The sequence below is a fragment of the Mustela nivalis genome, assembly GCF_964662115.1.
Source record: "Mustela nivalis genome assembly, chromosome: 6".
Lineage (NCBI taxonomy): Eukaryota > Metazoa > Chordata > Mammalia > Carnivora > Mustelidae > Mustela > Mustela nivalis.
The window spans coordinates 46,427,140-46,449,818 of record NC_139025.1 but is presented as its reverse complement, the minus strand read 5'-3'; the positions used below and the strand labels follow the sequence as shown (position 1 = coordinate 46,449,818).

The window sequence follows — 22,679 nt, the reverse complement described above, 5'->3', positions numbered from 1 at the left end:
AGGACATACAGTTTTTTCTAATGTAGTCTGTAAGTGCTACAATATGCAAAGTACTAAGAGAAACAAAGAAATATTTCATTCTGCCTCAAGTCAGAGAGGAGAAAGAAGGAAAGGAAAAAGAGGTTTGTAAAAAAGATAGAACTTCCCGAACAAGATAAGACAATGGGTACTTTAGACAAAGAAACGATATAGCTAAAACCCAATTAAAGTACTTAATTTTTGACTCTTAAACTCAAAGTACTTAACTTTGGAACTATTTAGGGTCTCATATGGTTACATATATTAAAAGCAAAGTTTTGAAAGCAGGAGGACCCAGTTGAGGTATCATAACCTCTGAAATAATAAAATAATTTTGGAAAGTTATTTCATCAGAAATCATTGGTTGTAGGTAACAGAAACCAAAAAGGTGGAGAGGGGGCTTACTGGAAGTGTAGAAGCACATATCACAGAACACAAGGAAAATTCAAGCAATTAAATCAGAGAATAAATGTATAGATCTGAACAGCAGGAGTTCAAGGGATCTTCATTTTGCCATTAATATTTTTCAGCTCTCATATCTCTTTATTTATAAAGACAACCCTCTCTGCTTTACTTCTACATGGCCAAAACATTCCTATGAGCAAGAGAGCCAAAACACTATATAATCCTATTTTTCCATGTCCAATTCCAAGTTCCTGAGAGAGGGGAATCTCATTTGCTAAGGTAAGCCAGTGGTCTGGTTGACCCTAGATCAGGTGACCACCTCTGATCTAACTGATGATAACATGTATGGGGTGAGGGGCTAACATCCTTGGCCTATACACAGACCCTTTAAGAGGGGAGTGCGGGGAGAAAACAAAACGTACTTGTATTCCTATAGCATGCCACCTCTTATACTACCTATCCTATACACCCTCCTTAACCAACATATAACTTCAAACAAATTCAGGCCCAACATGATATAATGATTAATATACTAGACCTACCCAGTGTTAACAGCTCCAGCAACTAGAATAGTGCCTAGTGTATAGACGGCATTCAATAACTATTTGTTGAATAAAAGAATGAACAAATGAAAGAAAAAAATGCATTCACCTCTCCTCCATTAGGAGACAACCCAAAGTCATAGCCAACTACTTCATCCAGAAATCAGAGGACTATAGTACTCTGAAGGCAAAGTCCCTCCCTATCATTTCAGGTCTAGGCTGGACTCTTTATCATCTTGCCATCCATGAATAGATGAATACTGAAACATCTCCAATATATTAAATATTCAAAAGTATACCAAAAAAAAAAGAGTAACTGGATATTTTAAAATTCTCATTTTAAAAATAGGGGAAGGCAAAAATCCTTACAGACCATTATCACGTCTAGCCATAGATCAGAATATCCTATGTATGTGTTATATCCTGCTGAACAGATTTTGTAAGATAAATGATGGGACCTATATCTTCTGTGTTTTAAGCATGTCACCTTTATCTGCAACTATTCATCACCAGAAAAGGAATAAGCTAGGAACACACAAAAATATACAATTAACTGGCAGCAAAACTGTAGGGCTGTCACAGAATCACCATGAGATGAGAACAACCAGGTTTCCCCCATTCTGGGATGGGAAACTGGCAGTCAACACTGAGAGTTGCAAAGCAGCTGGCTAAACCACTGCTTATCCTATCTTGAGACTCAGTGACTTATAGCAAAGCTTGGTGGTTTTGTCAGCAAAAGTCCCCAAATGGTTAAAAATATTAATCTGTATATAGACAGTGATCATGCATCAAAGTTTTCTTTAATTCATTAATGAAGGAGTCCACAGAATGACAGTCTAATCAGAAGAGACAAGTGAGAAAAGGTGGCCAATGAGAAAATGCTGGCCAGTGTTGTACAGTGCAGTAAAAACATAACTTCTCTCTACAACCTTATTCCCCACCTAGCCACTTCCAAAAAATCATTTCACCTAATCAGCCTTCTATGCACTAAACTCTAAATTTACAGAGTTGTAAAATGTCTGGGACTTAATTAATTGCATGTGGTTTTATCAAATAGTCACTGTTTTCCAAGAGGTCAGCAGGAGGGCTAATTAAAAACTCTTGCATTGTTGGGACATGGGTTAAGGGTCTGCATTCGGCTCAGGTCATGATTTCAGGGTCCTGGGATTGATCCCACATCAGGCTCCTGTCAACAGGGAGTCTGCTTCTCCCTGTGCCTGTCTCTTCCCCTGCTTGTGCTTCTCTCATTCTCTGAAAAATAAAAATAAAAAACAAAACAAAAACAAAAACCCTTGCATGGTATAAAAAGGTCACATGATCACCATTTTGCCTTGCTTCCTATTAATTTTCCTGAAGAGCATTTTGAGGAAAAATCTTTAAAATACACTGGCTATTCCCTGTGTCTATAATTATCAAAGGAAAGAAATGTCAACCCTAGGTCGCCCAGGCAAAAAGTCAAAAGAAGGCCTCTACCTAAAATTGTAAGCTAGAAACTAGACAAGAAAAATAAACATTTAAAAAATTATGCTCAAAAACTGTACTTAAATATATTTAAGACTATTCTGACAGGGGCACCTGGGTGGCTCAGTTGGTTAAAGCCTCTGCCTTCTGCTCATGTCCTGATCTCAGGGTCCTGGGATCAAGCCCCACATCGGACTCTCTGCTCGGCGGGGAGCCTGCTTCCTCCTCTCTGCCTGCCTCTCTGCCTACTTGTGATCTCTGTCTGTCCAATAAATAAATAAAATCTTAAAAAAAAAAAAAAAGACTATTCTGACAAAGTAACTTACAGAACTCTCAGAAAAAAATTCTGGAGTTCAGTTATGAAAGCTGTTATTTTATAACCTATGGGATCACTGTGGGAGATCTATTCCTAAAATATGCTTGGCCACTCATGGGATCACATATTGTGGCTTATCCATAGTGTCTTTGTTCACCTTAGCCTAATATCACCTCTGTATATTTAAATTCATTTTCAGACTATACAATGGAAGACAGTAATAATGAAGGAGATTTGCAGTTTCATTTATATATTCCCATCTGCTTACAATTCCTCTCTGGTAAGCCCATGATATAAACTCTGATGGAGATGCTGAGTAAGTAATGTGAAAGAAGCAAACATAAAATTGTTGACATATCCCTCTTGTACATACCCAATACTTTCCAAAAGGGCAGTTTCTGTGGTTAGAACAAACTGGTATGTAGTCCCATATACAAAAGCAGCTTCCATGACCGCTCTGTGTTCTGAAGAAGAGAGTTGGGAGACATAAGAAGTTAGTTTGTGTGACTCTCTGAGTACTGTCCTACACCCTTTGAAGCTCTATTACGAAGAAAAATTCCTTGTAGGAATCCCAGTCGAGAAAATGCAGGCAGTTAAAGAAATTATGAAAAGTCTATTCTATTCAAGGAAAGAGAAGAGTTAATAGGAAATAGAAATGAGTTATACTTGAGAATATAACCTATGACAAATCTGTGACAGTTTCCTCCTCATAGTAGGGGAAAGACTATGCATCCACCATCCAATTTTTACATGTTATATTTTACATATGTAATTGCCTACTTATTGTTTCTGGCTTGGTTTTCTTTTAATCAAAGTTATTCTTTTTTAAATGATTTTTATTAACATATAATGTATTATTTGCCCTGGGGTAGGGTTCTGTGAATAATCAGGCTTACACATTTCAAACTTATTCTTATACATAGTTTTAAAAAAAGCAATTCAGGGTGCCTGGGTAGTTCAGCTGGTTAAGCGTCTGCCTTTGGCTCAGGTCATGATCCCAGAGTCCAGGGATCAAACCCTGCATCAGGCTCTCTGCTCAGCTGGGGGCCTGCTTTTCCGTCTCCCTCTGCCTGATGCTCTGCTGACTTGTGCATGCGCTCTCTCTCTCTCTCTCTCTTTCTGTCAAATAAATAAATAAAATATTTTTAAAAAATTAAAAAATAAAAAAATAAATAAAAAGAAACAATTCTCTAAAACATATTAAGAAAAACAACAATTTATCCCCCACCCTCCACCCCATTTCCAATTCCCAAGGGACAGCTACTTTCAATTCTTTTATTATTTCTTTTGGTATTTACCTCCAACTCTTATCTCGTGATTTTTTAAAGTGTTATCATTACTATTTATTGACTTCCCACTATGGCAGGTGATGACTTAGCTCTTTCCCAAAACCTCACCCCACATACACACTTCTATCCCCTCAATGATCCCAATATAGTTCTAATTTTTATTAGCTTAATTATCTGCATTTACATTGTCATAACTCAGCAAATACTATTTACAAGTGAGTCACAGAGTGCCAAATGAACATTTCTCCTTTTCCGAGCAACTTCTGCACTAGCTATAACTTTTTAATTTGTTTAAATTTATTTCTATTGCTAAATTCTTCCACTGCTGGCGAATGCTCTCAATACTTCAAATAGATCGGGCACCTGAGCAGTTCCCTCTTCTTGGAGACACTTCTGCAGAGCCCACAGATTCACTGCAGTGCCTGCGACTGGGCCCGCTACACAGCTTCTATCCTGGGAACTCACTACTCACTTCACCATCATCCTGGGTATTCTCTTACTCCGTCTCTTGTGCTGGGTCCTTTGGCCTATTACCCACATCCTCCTGACTGATTTGCTCCCTCGCTCCCATTCTCTAGCACCTTGTGCCTGTGAGAGGATATATGAAATACACATGTTTTGTGACCTTATGCTTATAAAAATGTCTTCATTTTATATTGTAACTAACTACAGTTGTCTGCATATTGAATTCTACGTTCAAGTCATTTCCCCTGAGAATTCTGAAAGCATTGCTCCATTTTCTTGGGTTTCTAGGACTGCAACTGAGAAGTCCAATGCAATTCTGATTCTTGATGCTTTAACTGTATACTCTTTCTTTCTGGAAGCTTTTAGAACAGTATTTGTTCCCAACATTCTGAAACTGCAAAATGAGATGTTTTACATTCACCCATTATCCTGGGATTCAGTGAGCCCTTCCAATCTGGAAGCTCAAATCCTTCAGTTCTGGGAAATTTTCTCTAACTATTTACTTGAAGCATTTCTTCCTTTCCATTTCATTTGATTTCCCCTTTTCTCCTCACTGCCATTTCTAGGCAGTCATCTTCCCCACCCCCCAATCTCCTACCACATGAGGAGTTCATCAGAGTATTCCACTCACCATTCTGCCTTGGAGTCATCTACCACCCCAGCCAGAAACAAACCCCTCATGCCACAAAAAAATTTAGCTTCTGTCACATTGTCATTCTAATACTATTCTCTCATAATCCTTGGTGGTTTCATTATCCTTGTAGATGATACTTGCAAAGCCTAGCCTCTCAGTCTTTGGTCCTCTCTAGGGATCCAGTGATCTCTCTTCAAGTCTACCTTAGCCACTCGCTGCCATCGTCCCACACCAGGACTTGTAATTATCAATCTCAAACCCCTCCAAAATCTCAATGTCTAGCATACCCTCAACCCCTTCCTTCCATAAACACACACCCCCTTTCCATCTTCAGGTCACTCTGTCTAGCACATAATCCTCTAGGAACTACATTCCTATCATTTTCACCATCTTCTACTCCTTCAGGGTTTTTTTTTTTCCCTCTTAAGCTTCCCAGCTTATATTCCATGGTCAGTCTTCATAATCACTCACCTACCTGTCTGGCTAAAATACAATCCAGATTAAATCAGATACACTGCTTATTCTGTACTTACACCCATAAAAATAAACATGGATGGAGGGAAAAACAAAAACAAAAACCTGTTAGCATCACCACACTAATGATCTTACTCTATTGTTTATTTATTTATTTGAGAGAGAAAGCACGTGAGCAGGAAAAGGGGCAGAGGGAGAAGATCTTAAGCAGACTCCTTGGTTATGCAAGGCATGATCCCACAACCCTGAGATCATGACCTGAGCCGAAATCAAGAGTCCAACACTTAGCCTACTGGACCATCCGGGTGCCTCATGGGCTCACTTTAAATTACTGATACCAACCATTATTGCTGTCTGGCAAACATTTTTTTTTTTTTAAGATTTATTTATTTGAGAGAGAGAGAGCACAGGCAGCAGGAAGTGGGGGGAGGGAGAGAAGAATCTTAAGCAGATTCCCCACTGAGTGCAGAGCCCCCACCCGGAGCTCGATCTCAGGACCCTGAGATCATGCCCTGAACCGAAACCAAGAGTCAGACACTTAATTGGACTGTGCCATCCCAGAGGCCCCAACCATTCTTTATTTTCAGGCCTTCTAAAACAACTATTTCATGTCTTCTCTCCTCAAACTACCTGACGAAATCATCATTTTTATTTCACTGAGAAAAACATAGCTAGTTGTAAAAGCAAAAACAAAAGAACTTCCAGAAGCATGTTTATCCACCCGCTTAACAAAATTGATGCCCATAGTCTATGTCTTCCCTCCTTTTACCATAGATGAATTTTCTGTGCTTCCACCAAAGAACCACACTTCCCCTCGTTCATTAGATTTTGTCCCCTCTTGTTGACTCGAAGATGTTATTCCAGTAATTCTCCCTGTTTTGTCCTCCAATCTGTAGTTTCTGCTTTCTACTGGATCTTTCTTGTCAACATACAAATATGCTTAAGAAATTCTTCACTTCATCCACATCCTCTTGCAGCCACTGCCCCATTTTCCTCCTTCCCTTAACAGCAAAATTTCTCTAATGAGTCTCCATATTCACAGCCTCCAGTTGCTCTCTACCTATTCTCTTGTACCCCATTAGGCATTTACCCTACCACTTTATAGAAACTGTGCTTGCCAAGGTCACCAACAAATCCCACAGTGCTAAGCATAATTAGGTTAATTGGCAGTTCTTATCTTAATTAATTTTTCAGCATCATTTGACACAACTGTTCCTATCTCTTCCTTAAAACCCTATCTTCAATTTGCTTACAGGACATTCCTAACCACAGAGTCCATTCCTTCTGTCTCTTTATTGTTTACCTCTCACTTCAGTGACCTGTAAATGTTAACGGATCTTAACAGTTCAATCTTCTCTTTCTCATCTAGCATCATTCACTTTGTGATCTCTTCTGGTCTCACAGTTTTATCTCCCAAATTTATAGTGCTAGTCTGTATCTCCACCATCAAACGTGGACTAGTAGCATCCAACTACCTTGCTGATATCTCTCTTTGGATGTCTAGATGGTATTTCACAAGTAGGATGTCCAAAAATGTCTATTTTCAATCTTCCCTACTTCATTTATTAGCAATTTCACCTTTCGAGTAACTCAAGCTAAAACCTCAGAGCCACCTGGTCTCTGCTATTTCTCTCTCACTCCACATCTAATACATCAGCAAATTCATACAGCCAAAATACTGCTAGAGTTCAAATTTACTGCCACCTCCACTGCTAACACCCTGATCCAAACCACCCACCAACATCTCTCACCTGACTTACTACAATAACCTCCTAACTTTCCTTCCTTATTCTACTATTCCTCCTTCCAGTCTATTCCAAACATAGAAGTCAGGATGATCCTGTTAAAATACAAATCAGAAAATTCTGGTTCCACTGTAGCAACATAAACCCTCTCTAGCTCATCTTTCTCATTGATGACAATTATAAACTATGGACAGTAAACCTGAGATCCCTGTAAACAAAAACAGGCTAACAGTAGACAAAATAATAGTATATTATTACAAGTATATTAAACTCAGTGGCATGCTATGTAGCTATCAAGTTTTATGTTTATAAAAATTGTGATTTTATTTCATGGAGCATTTCCTTTTCTTTTTATAGATTTTACTTATTTATTTGACAGAGATCACAAGTAGGCAGGGAGGCAGGCAGAGAGAGAGGAAGGGAAGCAAACTCCCTGCTGAGCAGAGAGCCCAATGCGGGGCTTAATCCCAGGACCCTGGGACCATGACCTGAGCCCAAGGCAGAGGCTTTAACCCACTGAGCCACCCAGGCACCCCAGCATTTCCATTTGTAAAGTGTCTTTAACATTTTATATTAACATGATCAAGTTAAAACCATTAATAAATCAAAGTCTTGAAAGCATAATAATAATTTGTTCTTAAGATGTTTATAAACTTGACTACAAAATTACATAATTTTGCATTTTACAGCTCATGGTGATGCTGTCAAAATTACATATTCTTTAAGTCAGGAAAAAGTCATCAACAGCAAATGTTAAAATAAAACAGAAAGCCATTCAATCAATATTATTGAATATAGTAAAATACTATACCAGGTACCAGGAGGACCATAAGGAAATAAACATAGTAACTAACACTTATAGGACACCATTACATGTCAGGAAGTATACTTGAATTCATTTGGTCCTCACAATAACACTAAGGGGTAGGCATAATTATTTTCACTACCTTACTTTTTACTGATTAGGAAACTCAATTTACGTTGTGCAAGTCACAGTGTAAGTCATGGGGGCAGAGCATCTAACTAGGCAATCTGGCTCCAGCGTTTTTGTTTAATCACATTACTATGCTGCTTGCTTAAAGAAAGAAGACTTAATGGTAAGGATCCTATTTTAAGTCCTTCAACACATTCAGACAAGTGCAGAGGTACAAAAAAGATTAAGAGAAAAGTTAAATACCTGGTGTTCCAATGGCTCTTACGTAGGAGAATGCAATGCTGGCTTTTCCTTTCAGAGCACTTTCTATGTTCTGAAGGTCTTCCAGAGTAGAAATATATTTTACTTCATTAAAAAGAAGAGCACTGAAATAAACAGAGATACAATGGGTAGAAGAACCTGATATGTGGTTATTTAACACGTTTTCAGTAAGTTAAAGAACCTAACCAAAAAAGAAACTTAACTCTTTTGAACAAATTATCAGCAGTAAGAACTTAAGCATTTTTTAAAAAAGATTTTATTTATTTGAAAGAGAGGAAGAGAATGTTCGAGCACAAGCAGGGAGAGAGGCAGAGGGAAAAGGAGAGGCAGATTCACTGCTGTGTAGGGAGCCCAACACAGGGCTCAATCCAAGGACCCTGGAATCATGACCTGAGCCAAAGGCAGAAACTTAACCAACTGAGCCACCCAGGCACCCCAGAAACTAATCATTTTAATACTGAATTAAAATCACTCTCTTAATCATTTATCTATACCTGAGAACATCAACCAGGAATAGTTGTGAGAAATGGTACTCCTCCAACACAACTACCTTAATGTATATAAGTTGTATGCACTAACATCTTATACTGGCCCAATAATCCCTTACACATCTCAGCCTTAACATATTTGAACTCTTTACACTCTAAACTGAAGGCTTTTTCCCACAGCATATAAGGCTCTTATATGTTCCCCGCTGAGCATAACCTACTTCTCCAGCTCCACTGTGTTTACCATTCCTCATGTCTACCATACTTTAGGCACACCTCAAGGCCTTTATGCAGACAGTTCTCTTTGCTGAAAACTATTCCCTCTGCTCCTTCTTATATATCTGGTCTCAGTTTAAACATCACTGCCTCAGAGAAACCTACCCTGTTAGTCCTATGTAATTAGGTCTGTAGCATTTTTCTCTTTAATTTCACACTATTTGATCCTTTGTAGTACTTAACCACAATTTATAATTGCTTATATATGTATTTGCTTGTTTATCCCCAAGTCTCTTATTAAACTGTTACCTTCCTGAATGAGGGCCTTGCATATTTTAATCACTATAACAATAATAACTTAGAATAGACCCTAGTACACTCTAAGGAATCAATAAACATTTGTTGTATAAATGAAAGAAAAAGCAGGGTGGGAATTATTTATTCCCATTCATCTGAAGAAATGCACATCCAAAACAGAAGAGCTTACTCATTCAAAAATGCATTTACAGAATTGAGGAGCCAGGAACAGAACATAAAAGACGTCTCTTCATTCCTAACTCAGTAATTTTTCCACTTGACCAAATTCTTCCCAATCATCTTTTCAATATATAGATCAGACTAAGTAATCGTATTTCTTCATCCAAAAGAATTTTCTTTTTAAATTTTCTACTTTTTTTTTAATTAAAAGATTTTATTTATTTATTTGAGAGAGAAGAAAAGTGAGAGACAGAGCATGAATGGAGGGGAAGGGCAGAGGGAGAAAGAGAAGCAGGTTCCCCACTGAGCAGGGAGCCAGATATGGGGCTTGATCCCAGGATCCTGGGATCATGACCTTAGCCGAAGGCAGCCGCTTAACCGACTGAGCCACCCAGGCACCCCTTAAATTTTCTACTTCTATATAAATTATTTATCCCTAACGACTCATTCCACTTAATCCCCCACATACACGTGTGTGTGTGTGTGTGTGTTAGGCTAAACTTTAAGGATTTTTAAAAACTGTTCCAAGTCCATATACTTAAATAAGCAAACTGTCTCCAATAAATTAGTCCACCAGAGTCTCCTCTTATGGAAAGCGTGGCACTGTCTGAGAATATACCAGTTTTCAAAGTTTCCAGCCTCCGGATCCTTTTGTACCTTTAAAAAATCACTGAGTTCCTCAAAGAGCTTTGGTTTATGTAGGTTACATCTATATGTAGTTAACAAAATAGAAATTAAGACAGCAATTTAAAAATATTTGTTAATTCTTTTAAAAATAATAAACACCATTGCATAGTAATAATCTATTAAAAATAATAATTTTTCAAAACAAAAAAAATTTGGCATCATTTTATATTTTTGCAAATCTCTAATATTTGGGCTAAATAAAAGTCAGCTGGATTCTCATATCTGCTTCTTCAATCTGTTGTGACATCACACAACACACCATATAGCTTTCAGAAACTGAATTCATAATAGAATGAAAGTGAAAAAGGCAAATAATGTCTTAATATTATTATAAAACTATAATGACTTCATGGATACCCTGAAATAGGTGCCCTAAATTAGAGTGGCTTACATATTTACCTACACATCCTAGATCTGTTCATTTAAAAAAAAAAATGTAAAACTTAAATTTCTTTAATTCCCAGGGCTTTTTTTAAAGATTTTATTTAATTATTTATTTTTATTTATTATTTTTTTATTATTGTTTATTTTTATTTTTTACTTAATTATTTATTTAATTATTTTATTTGATTATTTATTTATTTAATTTAAAAAAGAGAGTGAGCAAGAGGGCCAGCGTGCAAGGGGAGGGGCAGAAGGAGAAGTAGGTGCCTATGCGGATACCTACATCATGTCAGGCATTGTGAAGCATTCCATGGTAGTGGCAATTTTATCAGTTTGGAGACTGACTAGCTCTAAACTCTCTTTTACTTGGGGGATTTCTGCTTTCTATGTCTTCACAGTGGGCAGAGCCCAAATCCCCACAAAAGCTAAATAATATCATAAATTTGCTCTTCCAGGCTCCCTGCTGCAAGGCATGGCCATATGACCCAGAATCACTTGCCTGACATTCTGGATCAGGAGCCAGTGATGTAAAGAATAAGAATTATTTCAAAAGCAAGGAGCAAGGAGCCTGATGCAGGGCTCGATCCTGGGACTCCAGGATCATGACCTGATCATGATCAGGTGGCTTAACCGACTGAGCCACCCAGGTATACTTCTTGTTTTGTTTTTAAAAGATATATTTACTGAGCAGTACTATATGCTAGATATTTTCATACATTTTCACGTAAACCCTCAAGGGTACTATATAAATATTCTTTTGGCAAAAACTATAAATGTTATTTTAAACATTTTCACTTACAAAAAAATTTAAAAATCAATGATTGGTACCTTTTTACACTCTCAGGTTCCTTAATATGGACAGACCTTGCTGTTGAAATATCCCCCTACAGTTTCAGTCAAGGAGCGTATCAGAGCACAGACAAGGAGACCCCACCCTGGTGCTGGCAGGTCGACCCAGCCACCCAGACCTGTTTGATAGCATATAGGTTGAGATCCACTGGGACAATCACACCTGGCATGACCACCAGGGCTCTCTCCATGTGATTCAGTTTGTAATCAATGTAGTATTCCTGGGAAGACATGGCAGCCATCTGATGCATGGTCTGTTTCTGGTTTTGCTTCCTACACTGCATGACAAAGCACTGTCTGAGTTGTCCAAGGCTGGGTAGGAAACACTTCTAGGAGAAAGAGAGCACCAGGACCAAGATGAGGCAGAAGATGAGGGCCACGGTGCCTGTGACCACCCTGTGGATCTTCATCATGTTCTCAGCATGCTCACTGCTGGGGAGAGCCACAGCAGCTGGCTCGTGTGTGCCACCGAGCTGCCCCTCCCTGCCATCAGCAAGCACGGTGGCTGGACTAGCCGGGAGCCCCAGGTCACTGTTGTTGGGATGGTTGAGAGCAGAAGACCAACAGTGGACTCGGCCCTATCTTCACACAGGTGAAAGGTGTCCACAGCATCTAGGATGTCTTTGCCCTGTGTGTAATCTGGGCTGGCACATTGGGAGTTGTCATCGCAGCACCCCTGGAAGCTGTGGAGCCACGAGGCCAGGCCACACACAATGCATCCACAGTCCCATATGTTCCTGGCCAGGATGATGCTCATCAATGATTTCCAAGAGTTGAGGATCCAGGGCTCAATGTACGTGAGGCAGCTGGAGTCCAGTTGCAGGGTCTGCAGGTGCAGCAGGATCTCAAACACATGCTCCATGTACTTGATCTTACTGCCCAACAGGTCCTTTTCTCTAGGTTCTAAACCTAGTCCAGAAAGCTAACCATGATGGCCACCTTGTCCCTCTTCAGGCAGAGGGAGTGTCAGAAGATGAGGCGTGGAAAGTGGGTGAAGTTTAACTTGACCAAGTCATTGTGTTCCATGTGCAGCTAGGTGAACTTGAACAAGTCAGCAAAAGAGCTGCATGCCAGACTCCAGCTAATTGTATCCAATCTAAGTATTCTGTATTATACACACATGAAACAACCTGAGGGATTATGTAATCTGTCCGGATCATAGTGGTGGTCACCGGTAGAGCTGAGATTCAAACCCAGATCTTCTGACACTGAGGCCAGAACTTTCTAAACTATGTTTAGTATTGTCCACTCATAAATGGGAAACTAGGTGAAAAGGGAAGCAACTAATGAATGTCAGGGGAGTCTCAGTGGCAATCTGGGTTGTTTGCTGCTTATACATTTTTGGCTACCTGTCCAAAATTACCCTTGAAATATTTCAATCCAAAGGGAGAGGACATCTAGTGAACTTAATTGGACTACCATGTAATTCTAGACTTGGAAATTACATCTGCCCATTTATCTTTACTGCTTTAGCAGCTTTAATCCATTTGCTTCAAAAATCTTATCTGGGAGTACAAATCTCCCTTTTTTGTTTCTCAAAAAAAAAAAAAACTGGCAAATATAAATTAACAAAGCCAACATAAAGGAGGCACCTACCTCATGTCAGGCATAGTATGAAGTATTCATACTATGGTAGTGGAAATTTTATCAGTTTGGGGACTGCCCAGCTCTAAACTCTGTTTTGCTTTGGGGATTTCTATTTTCTATGTCTTCACGGTGGGCAGAGCCCAAATCCCCCCAACAAAAGCTATTAATAATCATAAATTTGCTCTTCTAGGCTCCCTGCTGCAAGGCATGGCCATATGACCCAGAATCACTTGCCTGACATTCTGGATCAGGAGCCAGTGATGTAAAGAATAAGGGATAGAACAGAATTATTTCAAGAAGCAGTAGAGCAATAGTCAGCTTTAAAACTCGGACTAACAACAGTATCAGTGACACTCAGCGCTATTACATCAGTCACACCCAGACTAGTTGTGGGTCATGTTTTTGACTATAATTTAGAACCGTATTAACTCTGAGTCCATTTCTCCAGCCCTTCTAGCGAGCCTGAGATTTCCTATATCCACTCCAAATCCTTTTCTGCTTAAGCCAGTCAGACCCAGATTTTGAGAGTTATCACTAAAAACACTCAGAAATGCACTCAGTCTTGCTTAATTTTCATAGCAACCATCTGAGATTAGTACTATCATTAACTCCATTTTATAGATAAGGTCATGGGGCTTAGAGAGGTTACCTTGCCTAATGTCCCAAAGCTCATTAAGTAGTCATTATCTGTGAGGTAATAATAACCAAAACTAATGACATTCACAATCTAATGATCTCCGTGATTGTTCCCAGTGGCTTCCTAACTTTAAAACATTTTTAATGTCAATTTGTAGAATATGGGGATATCTAAAGATCTCGAGGATCCATTCACAAGCCTGTGCTCCTTTACTCAATTCACAAAGTAGAGAAATACTGACAGAAATGGGTAAAAGGAAAAGTCTGTCTTGGCATTTTCTTATTTATTGGTGGGGTGAACTAGCTTAAAGCAGTTCTGACCTGGAAGCTCTTCCTGTCCCAGAAAGGTCTTCCTTTTCCTTGGCATGCTTTTCCTGAGACTGTCCTATCACAACCATTAGAATATGGCCCAGAACTGAATGGGTGTCAAAAAAAGAGAAAGAAGGATAGGGAGAGAGAGGGAGAAGAAGGAAGGAAGGAAGGAAGGAAGGAAGGAAGGAAGGAAGGAAGGAAGGAAGGAAAAAAAGAGAAAAAAAAAGAAACGAAACTGAAGTCAACTTGAACCTGCTTTTGGAGCAGCAGGCCATTCAGCCTTTTATTCAGAAAAAAAGACTATTTTTACATTATGTTTCTGTCATTATTGCTAGAGAAAAAAAAAACCACTAAAAAGGAAATATTACCTTCTATTTTGCCATACCAAATCCCTATGACAAAAAAAATTTTTTTTAAAGAAGAAAGAAAAAAATGGGGGGAGGGGAAGGAGGAAAAACAACACAGAGAGAGAACAAATTACTTTTATCTAAATTAATTACATTGTGACTGGGCAGATCCATGTACAAAATGAAATATCCCAAAATACTTATTTAAGCATTTTCTAAACTAATACAGTTAAAATATCAAACAAAAGCCACCTCTGAAATATAAATGGAGAATACAAGTAATAACAAATTCACAAATACTGGTCTTATTATTTTTGTCATATATTATATATTCTCCTACTCACTTTCTCCTTATAAAATTTTATCACCAGAAAAAATCTTGCAGACTTATAACATGAAAGGATTTCTGCTTCTCCCATTTTTAACAACCAAACGATGAAGCTTCCAAATTCATTCATCCATCAATGTAGTATTTTATGAACACCTAATACATGTCATGCAAGGTGCTATGCACTGGTATAAGGACGTCATATAATAGAGCAACATATATGGAAATAATCATTTCCACCAGTTAACATAGAGCTGTGAGGAATTCAAATCCAAGCAAGTAATGTTTTATTACAATTTCCCAATAAAAAGTATATCACTATCAAACAGGAACCCACTTAACAATATTGTGCATTAACAAACCTGACACAGATAAAAGAATAAGCAATAGACCAATCCTATTAAAAAAAGGACCAACACGGGTGCAGTTTAGGATCTTAGAGGAAGACACTTCTAAAAGTAGCTTTTTCCAGAGGTTCTATAATAAAGTCACCTTAAGACTCAATAGCCTGGCTTGGTAATAATATGTTAAAGAACAAAGTATTAGCAAAAGTTGTGATAGTTGAAAATACTTGAAGTTCATATTATTATAAGTAATATGTTCATTTAAAGGGAAAGAAACCGCTTTGTGACAAAACACTGTCTCAAGAATACCAAGTACCACATCTTAATGAAAAGTTCATGAGATTTCATTGTTTCTTATAGTCCTGGATAATCTTTCCTTTCTGAATCATTTCATGGTATTTAGGAATCAAAAATGACTATAAGAATGGTCCTTCTTGGAGCACCTGGGTGGCTCAGTGGGTTAAAGCCTCTGCCTTCAGCTCATGTCATGATCCAAGGGTCCTGGGATCGAGCCCCGCATCAGGCTCTCTGCACAGCAGGAAGCCTGCTTCCTCCACTCTCTCTCTCTGCCTGTTTCTCTGCCTACTTGTGATCTCTGTCAAATAAATAAATAAATAAATAAAAAGAAAGAAAGAAAGAAAGAAAGAGAAAGAGAGAGAGAAAGAAAGAAAGAAAAAGGAAGGAAGGAAGGAAGGAAGGAAGGAAGGAAGGAAGGAAGAAAGAAAGAGAAGGAGGAAAGAAAGAAAGATCTTTCTTTGCAACTGCTACCTCATGGCAAGTATCACAGCACCTATCACAGCATGAATTCACATGAATTCACTTCTGTTGGCACTGTGCGTGGAACAGAACCACAGGCAGACATCTGAATTTGGGTTCCTTTTTTTTTTTCTTAATTGCAAATTAAGAAAAAATAATTGCATTTTTTAAAAGATTTTATTTATTTATTTTAGAGAGAGAGAGATCACAAGTAGGCAGGCAGAGAGCGGGGAGGTGTGGGGGGCGTGGAGTAGGCTCCCTGCTGAGCACAGAGCCCAATGCAGGGCTCAATCCCAGGACTCTGAGATCATGACCTGAGCCAAAAGCAGAGGATTAACCCACTGAGCCACCCAGGCTCCCCAGACTTCCTGCATTTACACAGAAAAAAGCAACTACCACTCATAGAGTACTAGGTAAAATTCACAATTTATTTTCACAGGCATTACCTTCTTTGATCTTCATAACAATCTCATGAGGTGCAACTATAACATTTAAAGATGTGCAAAACTAGTAGTCAGAAAAGATAAATTGCTCAGATCATACTATGGAAAATAAGGAATGGGAACTCAAATACTCAGTGAATCCTGACTTCCTCATATATCATACAATTTTCCAATCCACATTTGAGATTATAGTGCCTCAATCTCCCATCCTCTACCTAACCTGCCTCACACTGGTTAAATATATGATATTCTCAATCAGCAAATAAAGGTTAGCTGCTATCTCAACCTTCTTTTTCTAAATATTACCCTTTTACATCCAGAAGCTGGGAGTAAAATTTTCTTTATATGGTTATCAAACCACTCAATTCCATCAGTTTTGACTATGTATATTTTAGAAAGCAGGACTAAGAAGTTTTAGACTATAAATCCCAATTTTCATTTTTAACTTAAATGTTATTTATTTTGCAAATTGGTCAAAATTTCCATATGGTTCAAAACACAAGGTACTTCTGAGTTGAGGAGTTGTATCTATCTATAATGCCCTCCCCAATCCCAGTTTCCCTACTTCATTCCTGTAAACCAACATTATCAGTTTCCTGTGAATCTTGAATATGTGTCCCATATACATATAAACCATAAACATGTATTTATATATGCCTCTGTTACAAGACAGTCCTCCCTGGATTTCTCAGTGTTCCCACACAGTCCAAGTCTCCCACAGATGAAACCTAGCATGACATTAACATTGGAGACTGTCTCCTCTGTACCTTCTAAGCTTGCCTCCTTTCTCTGAAGCCATCAGCTCCCTTTCAAAAAGCAATAAAACCTTTCCTATCCCCCCTGGAGCCAAAGAGTTAAATTTAGGGGCAGAGATCGTCTCCTGCCCCAGAGAGGATCTGTTTACTTTCAGAGAAAAAAAATAAGCTGAGCACTCTACCACTATCTAGAAAGAAAGATTAAATGTATCAACTCTTATAGAAGTTCAGAGATTCATGGGCCCCTGGGTGATTCAGTCAGTTAAGTGTCTGCCTTCAGCTCAGGTCATGATCCCAGGGTCCTGGGATTCAGCCCTGCATCAAGCTCCTTGCTCAGTGGGGAGCCTGCTTTTGCTTCTCCCTTACCTTCTCCCCCTGCTTGAGTTCCCTCTCTTGTTCAAATATATAAATAAAATCAAGTAAAAAAAGAAGCTCAGAGATTCATAATTTCTGAGCTCTCCTTCTCCAAACCTCACTGTAAGTCTAGGTGTAAGCATATGGCTCTCACATTGCTGCTCTGTGAAGACCTGGCTAAGGGGGACCTAGTATTACCATGCTACCCTGATTGCTGTCACTGCCGTGTGGTTTAACTTCTGATTCAGAGTCCTGGTGTTTCTGCAATTATATATACAAAAACCAGAGACCCTTCTGAGATTTAGACTTAAAACCTGCTGTCTTACATACATGGTGCTGAGCTATACTCTCAACACTCACTTGGTTTAGTTTACTTAACATATCCTGAAATATCAGTGCAAGAAAAAAAATTTTTTTGAGAGCAAGCCAGCAAACACACAGGAACACGTATGTGTGCTCACACATACATGTGCACAAGTAGGGGAGAGGAAGAGGAAGAGGGAGAATCTTAAGAAGGCTCCACACCCAGCACAGAGCCCAACACCAACTGGACCCTGAGATCATGACCTAAGCCAAAATTAATAGTCAGAGGTTTAACTGACAGAGCCACCCAGGCACCCCAATGTAGGAAAATTTTAATAGACAGTAAGTCAGTATATTTTTACTCAGTGATGTTTTAGGAGTATTTTAAATATCTTACCAAAAACACTACTTAAGGGGTGCCTGGGTGGCTCAGTTGGTTAGACGACTGCCTTCGGCTCGGGTCATGATCCTGGAGTTCTGGGATCAAGTCCCGCATCGGGCTCCCAGCTCCATGAGGAGTCTGCTTCTCCGTCTGACCTTCTCCTCACTCATGTTCTCTCTCACTGTCTCTCTCTCAAATAAATAAAAATTTTAAAAATCTTAAAAAAAAAACAAACACTACTTAACTGGCCATGATGGTCCAAAAATAGATAATTCTTTAAATATTTTGTGTAATGCTTACCCTAACTTAATGTGTTTTCCTATTCTTCTATTTTTACTAACTTAATCTTTTTCCTAAACACAACTTTCCTATGTTCAGAGAAAAAAAGTTAGCTAAAACCTTGATCTTTTCTGTTGTCAAAGAATTCTCAATGAAAACATTCTACATAAGGAACAAGTTCAAATGCTTTGAAGAAAAAAAAATTAGCATAGGTTTACATGTTTTTAAAAGTCAAATAAAGCAATACAAATATTCTCAAATACAAGTTTTGAGTACATATACAAGCATTTTGAGAAATATAAAAACAATCTAAATATTACATACAAATATTTCTTCTTCTTGATTATAATAAGGCTAAGAAGAGGACTTGAGTCAAATAACTGACAAGTTAATTGAAATTAACATGTCTGAATAAATGCCAATGAGTTTTGGCTCATCAGTTTATTGCCTAATAAAATGCTTAATTTAAACTTAAAAGAATTATTTATATATAATTATATACCTACTATATAATATACTTATATATATACACACACATAGTTCATATATTTATTTAGTATCAGGTAGTGGTGTCTTAGAAAAAAGACAAAGTTCTTATGTATATATTTAAAATCAAATAACAGTGTTTTGGGGCCTCTGGGTGGCTCAGTGCGTTAAGCCTCTGCCTTCAGCTCAGGTCATGATCTCAGGGTCCTGGGATCAAGCCCTGCATCAGGCTCTCTGCTCAGCGTGGAGCCTGCTTACCCTCTTCTCTCTGCCTGTCTCTCTGCCTACCTGTGATATCTCTCTGTCAAATAAATAAATAAAATCTTTAAAAATAAATAAATATATAAATAAATAAATATAACAGCGTCTTAGGGAAGAAACTCAAGGATATAAACTAAAATAAATAAATAAATAAATAAATAACTGTTTAGCTCTGGGTAATGGGATTATTATGAATTTTACAAGGGTTTTTTATGGCTTTCTATATTTCTCATGCATTCTACAATAAACATATTACTGTAATCTAAGTTTGTTTTTCCAGTCTTCTTTAAAATAATAAAAATTCAATAAGGTCAAAGGACATAAACTTAATGCATATAACTATAATTATACATTATACTTGTTTCCCATACACATATATTATACATATATATACACACATAAAATATCAATATGTGCATGCTATTAGACAATGAAAGAAAATAACCCATTTACAATAGAAACTAAAGAGATAAAATACCTAGCAATATATTGAAGTGTCCAGTCATAAGTCATGAAAACACTAAAACTCTACTGGAGGTCACAAAAGAAAAGATGAACAAATGGAAAGACGTCAGGTTCCAGAATGGGAAGATTCATTATAAAGATACCAATCATCCCTAAAATAATTTATAAATTTAATGCCAGTAGGATTTAGTCAGGGAGGGGAAGAAACTGGATGAACTAATTTTAATGTCATATGTAAACAAAACAAGCAATTCTGAAAACAGAAATATAAAGGCCTGCTCATATGAAATATATAAGACCTTCATATTATAAAGCCTCAATAATTAAAGCAATGGTACCAGTGTGTGTGTATGTGTGTGCGTGTGTGTGTGTATATATATATATATAGCAATGTTACCAGTATATATATATGAAATGGCCCAAAGATAGACCCAAATATATATATACATGAGCATTTAATTATAAAAGGTAACATCTTGAATAATGAAGAGATTCACTAATCTCAGTTGTATTGAGTTGTATTGACACAACTGTGTAGCTACCTGGCTAGTATAGAGCTAAATCCATTTCTATACTAGTTAAACTCCAAACATCAAAGATGATGTTTAAAATTGAAACCATTAAAACATTAAGAGAATAAATACAAATAGAATCTCATCTTTGACAAAGGAGCAGAAAGTGATTTAATGAAGAAAGGATAGCTAAAACAACTGGACATCCACATGCAAACAAATGAAATTAGACACTGGCTTTACACTTTCACAGGAATAACTCAAATGAATCAAAGATCTAAATATAAAACATACAAACGTCTTCCATAAATCTTATAAAAGATAACATAGAAAATCTTGATGACCTTGGATTTGGCAATGAATTTTTGGATATAACACTGAAAGTACATCTATGAAAAATGTTAAGCTGGACTTATTATTATTAAAAACTCCTGCTTTGTGAAAGACACGTTAAGAGAATGAAAAAAAGCCAAGCCCGGAAGAGAATATTTGCAACATGTGTAATAAAGAATTTGCATTCAAAATATACAAAAGAACTCCTAAATAGTGTTGGGAAAACTGGTTAGCTACATGCAAAAGAATAAAACTGAACCACTATCTTATACCATGTACCAAAATACATCCAAAATGGACTAAAGACTTGAATGTAAGACCTGGAATCATAAAACTCCTAGAAGAAAGCCTAGGCAGTAAGCTCTTTGATATCTATCTTAGCAATAATTTTTTGGACCAGGCAAAGAGCAACACAGGCTTTCAGAACAAACAAATGGGATTACATCAAACTAAAAAGCTTTTACACAGTGACGAAAATCATCAGTAAAAGGAAAAGACAGCCTACTGAATGGAAGAAGAGATCAGCAAATCGTACATCCTATAAGGAGTTAATATCCAAAATATATAAAGAACCTATACAACTTTAAAATTCCCAAATAATCTAATTAAAAAATGAGCAGAGGACTTGAATAGACATTTTTCCAAAAAAGACCTGGCCAACAGGTGCATGAAAAGATGCTCAACATCACTAATCAATAATAATCATCACAGAAATGCAAATCACAACTACAATATCACCTTACACCTGTCAGATTGGCTATTATCAAAAAGACCAAAAAAAAAAAAAAAAGTGCTCTTAGGCTATAAAGAAAAAGGATCCTTTGTACAGTGCTGTTGGAAATGTAAATTGGTAGAGCCACTATGGATAACAACATGGAACTTTCCTAAAAAATTACAAATAGAACTGCCATATGATCCAACAATTCCACTTGTGGGTATTTATCTGAAGGAAACAAAAATACCAATCTGTAAAAATATATGCATTCCTATATTCATTGCACCGTTATTTACAATAGCCAAAATATAGAAGCAATCTAACTATCCATGGATGAATGGATTTTTAAAAATGTGACACATACATATACACATATTGTAGTATTACTCAGCCATAAAACAGAATGAAATCTTACCATTTGAGATAACACAGATGGACCCCAAAGTGTATTCTGCTAAGTCAAGTAAGTCAAACAGAGAAAGACAAATACTATATGATTTCACTTACATGTGAAATCTAAAAAAAAAAGAAAAGAACAAAACAGATTTAAGGTGGGAGGGGCTGAGGGCAAAATAGGTGAAGGGGATTAAAAGGTACAAACTCTCAGTTATAAAATAAAGTCATATAAAGAGAAATCCATCGGTTTGATAAGAATCTGCCAGACCATAAGGTTCTTGATCTGTGCAGGTTATTAATGTGTAAGAGCTGCCTATTCAAGGATTTCTCTAGAGGCTGGCAAGAATACTGAACCAGCTGTCATTTCTATCTTGCTGGTCTGACAGGCTTGGAAATGTCTGAACCTAAGGACCCACTTTCCTTTCTTACCCAATGTTTTCCTGGCAGAACACTGTGGATTGTTAATTGCCATAAGCTGGAAAACAGTTTGCATTTACAACTGTAAATGTATTCATCCTTTTAACTTATGTAAGGATTTTCTCAATTGTTTAAGACAGGCAGTAAATTTTGGTTTCTATTGTCCTGTGAAAACATTAGGCCCCAGCAAAGCATCATTGTGTGAGGAAAATAAAGTGCTGCAGCAAAGAAAATAAAAAATAAATAAGTCATGGAGATGAAAGCACAACATGGTGACAGCAGTCAATGGTATTATAATAACTTTAATGGTGACAGATGGCAAGTGTTAGAATAATTTGCCAACGTATAAAAATATCAAATTACTATCATGTACACCAAAAACTAATAGGCTATTGTGTGTCAATTATACTTCAGTAAAATAAATAATAAAATTTAAAAAGACTTTTGGTTGTCAAAAACACAAAACTTCAACAATAAGAAAACAATCTAATTAAAATACGGGCAAAAGATGGGGCAAAAAAAATATGGGTGGCTCAGTATGTTAAACATCCAACTCTTGATTTTGGCTCAGGTCATGATCTCAGAGTCATGAATCTGAGCCCATTATAGGGCTCCACGCTCAG

The 22,679-nt window shown here is 37.4% G+C and overlaps 1 protein-coding gene across 4 annotated transcripts in view; it reads right to left on the bottom strand.

The window, feature by feature from the left end:
• The window catches only part of TXNDC16 (thioredoxin domain containing 16), a 106,874-nt gene that overhangs the window by 52,707 nt on the left and 31,488 nt on the right, over positions 1–22,679 (bottom strand). For all 4 annotated transcript variants that reach the window (XM_082735167.1, XM_082735168.1, XM_082735166.1 and 1 more), the window contains 2 exons: positions 8,527–8,648; positions 3,116–3,206 (listed from right to left, as the gene is read on the bottom strand). In XM_082735167.1, the coding sequence (XP_082591293.1) occupies positions 3,116–3,206; positions 8,527–8,648 (213 nt within the window). The remainder of the gene's footprint in view (positions 1–3,115; positions 3,207–8,526; positions 8,649–22,679) is intronic.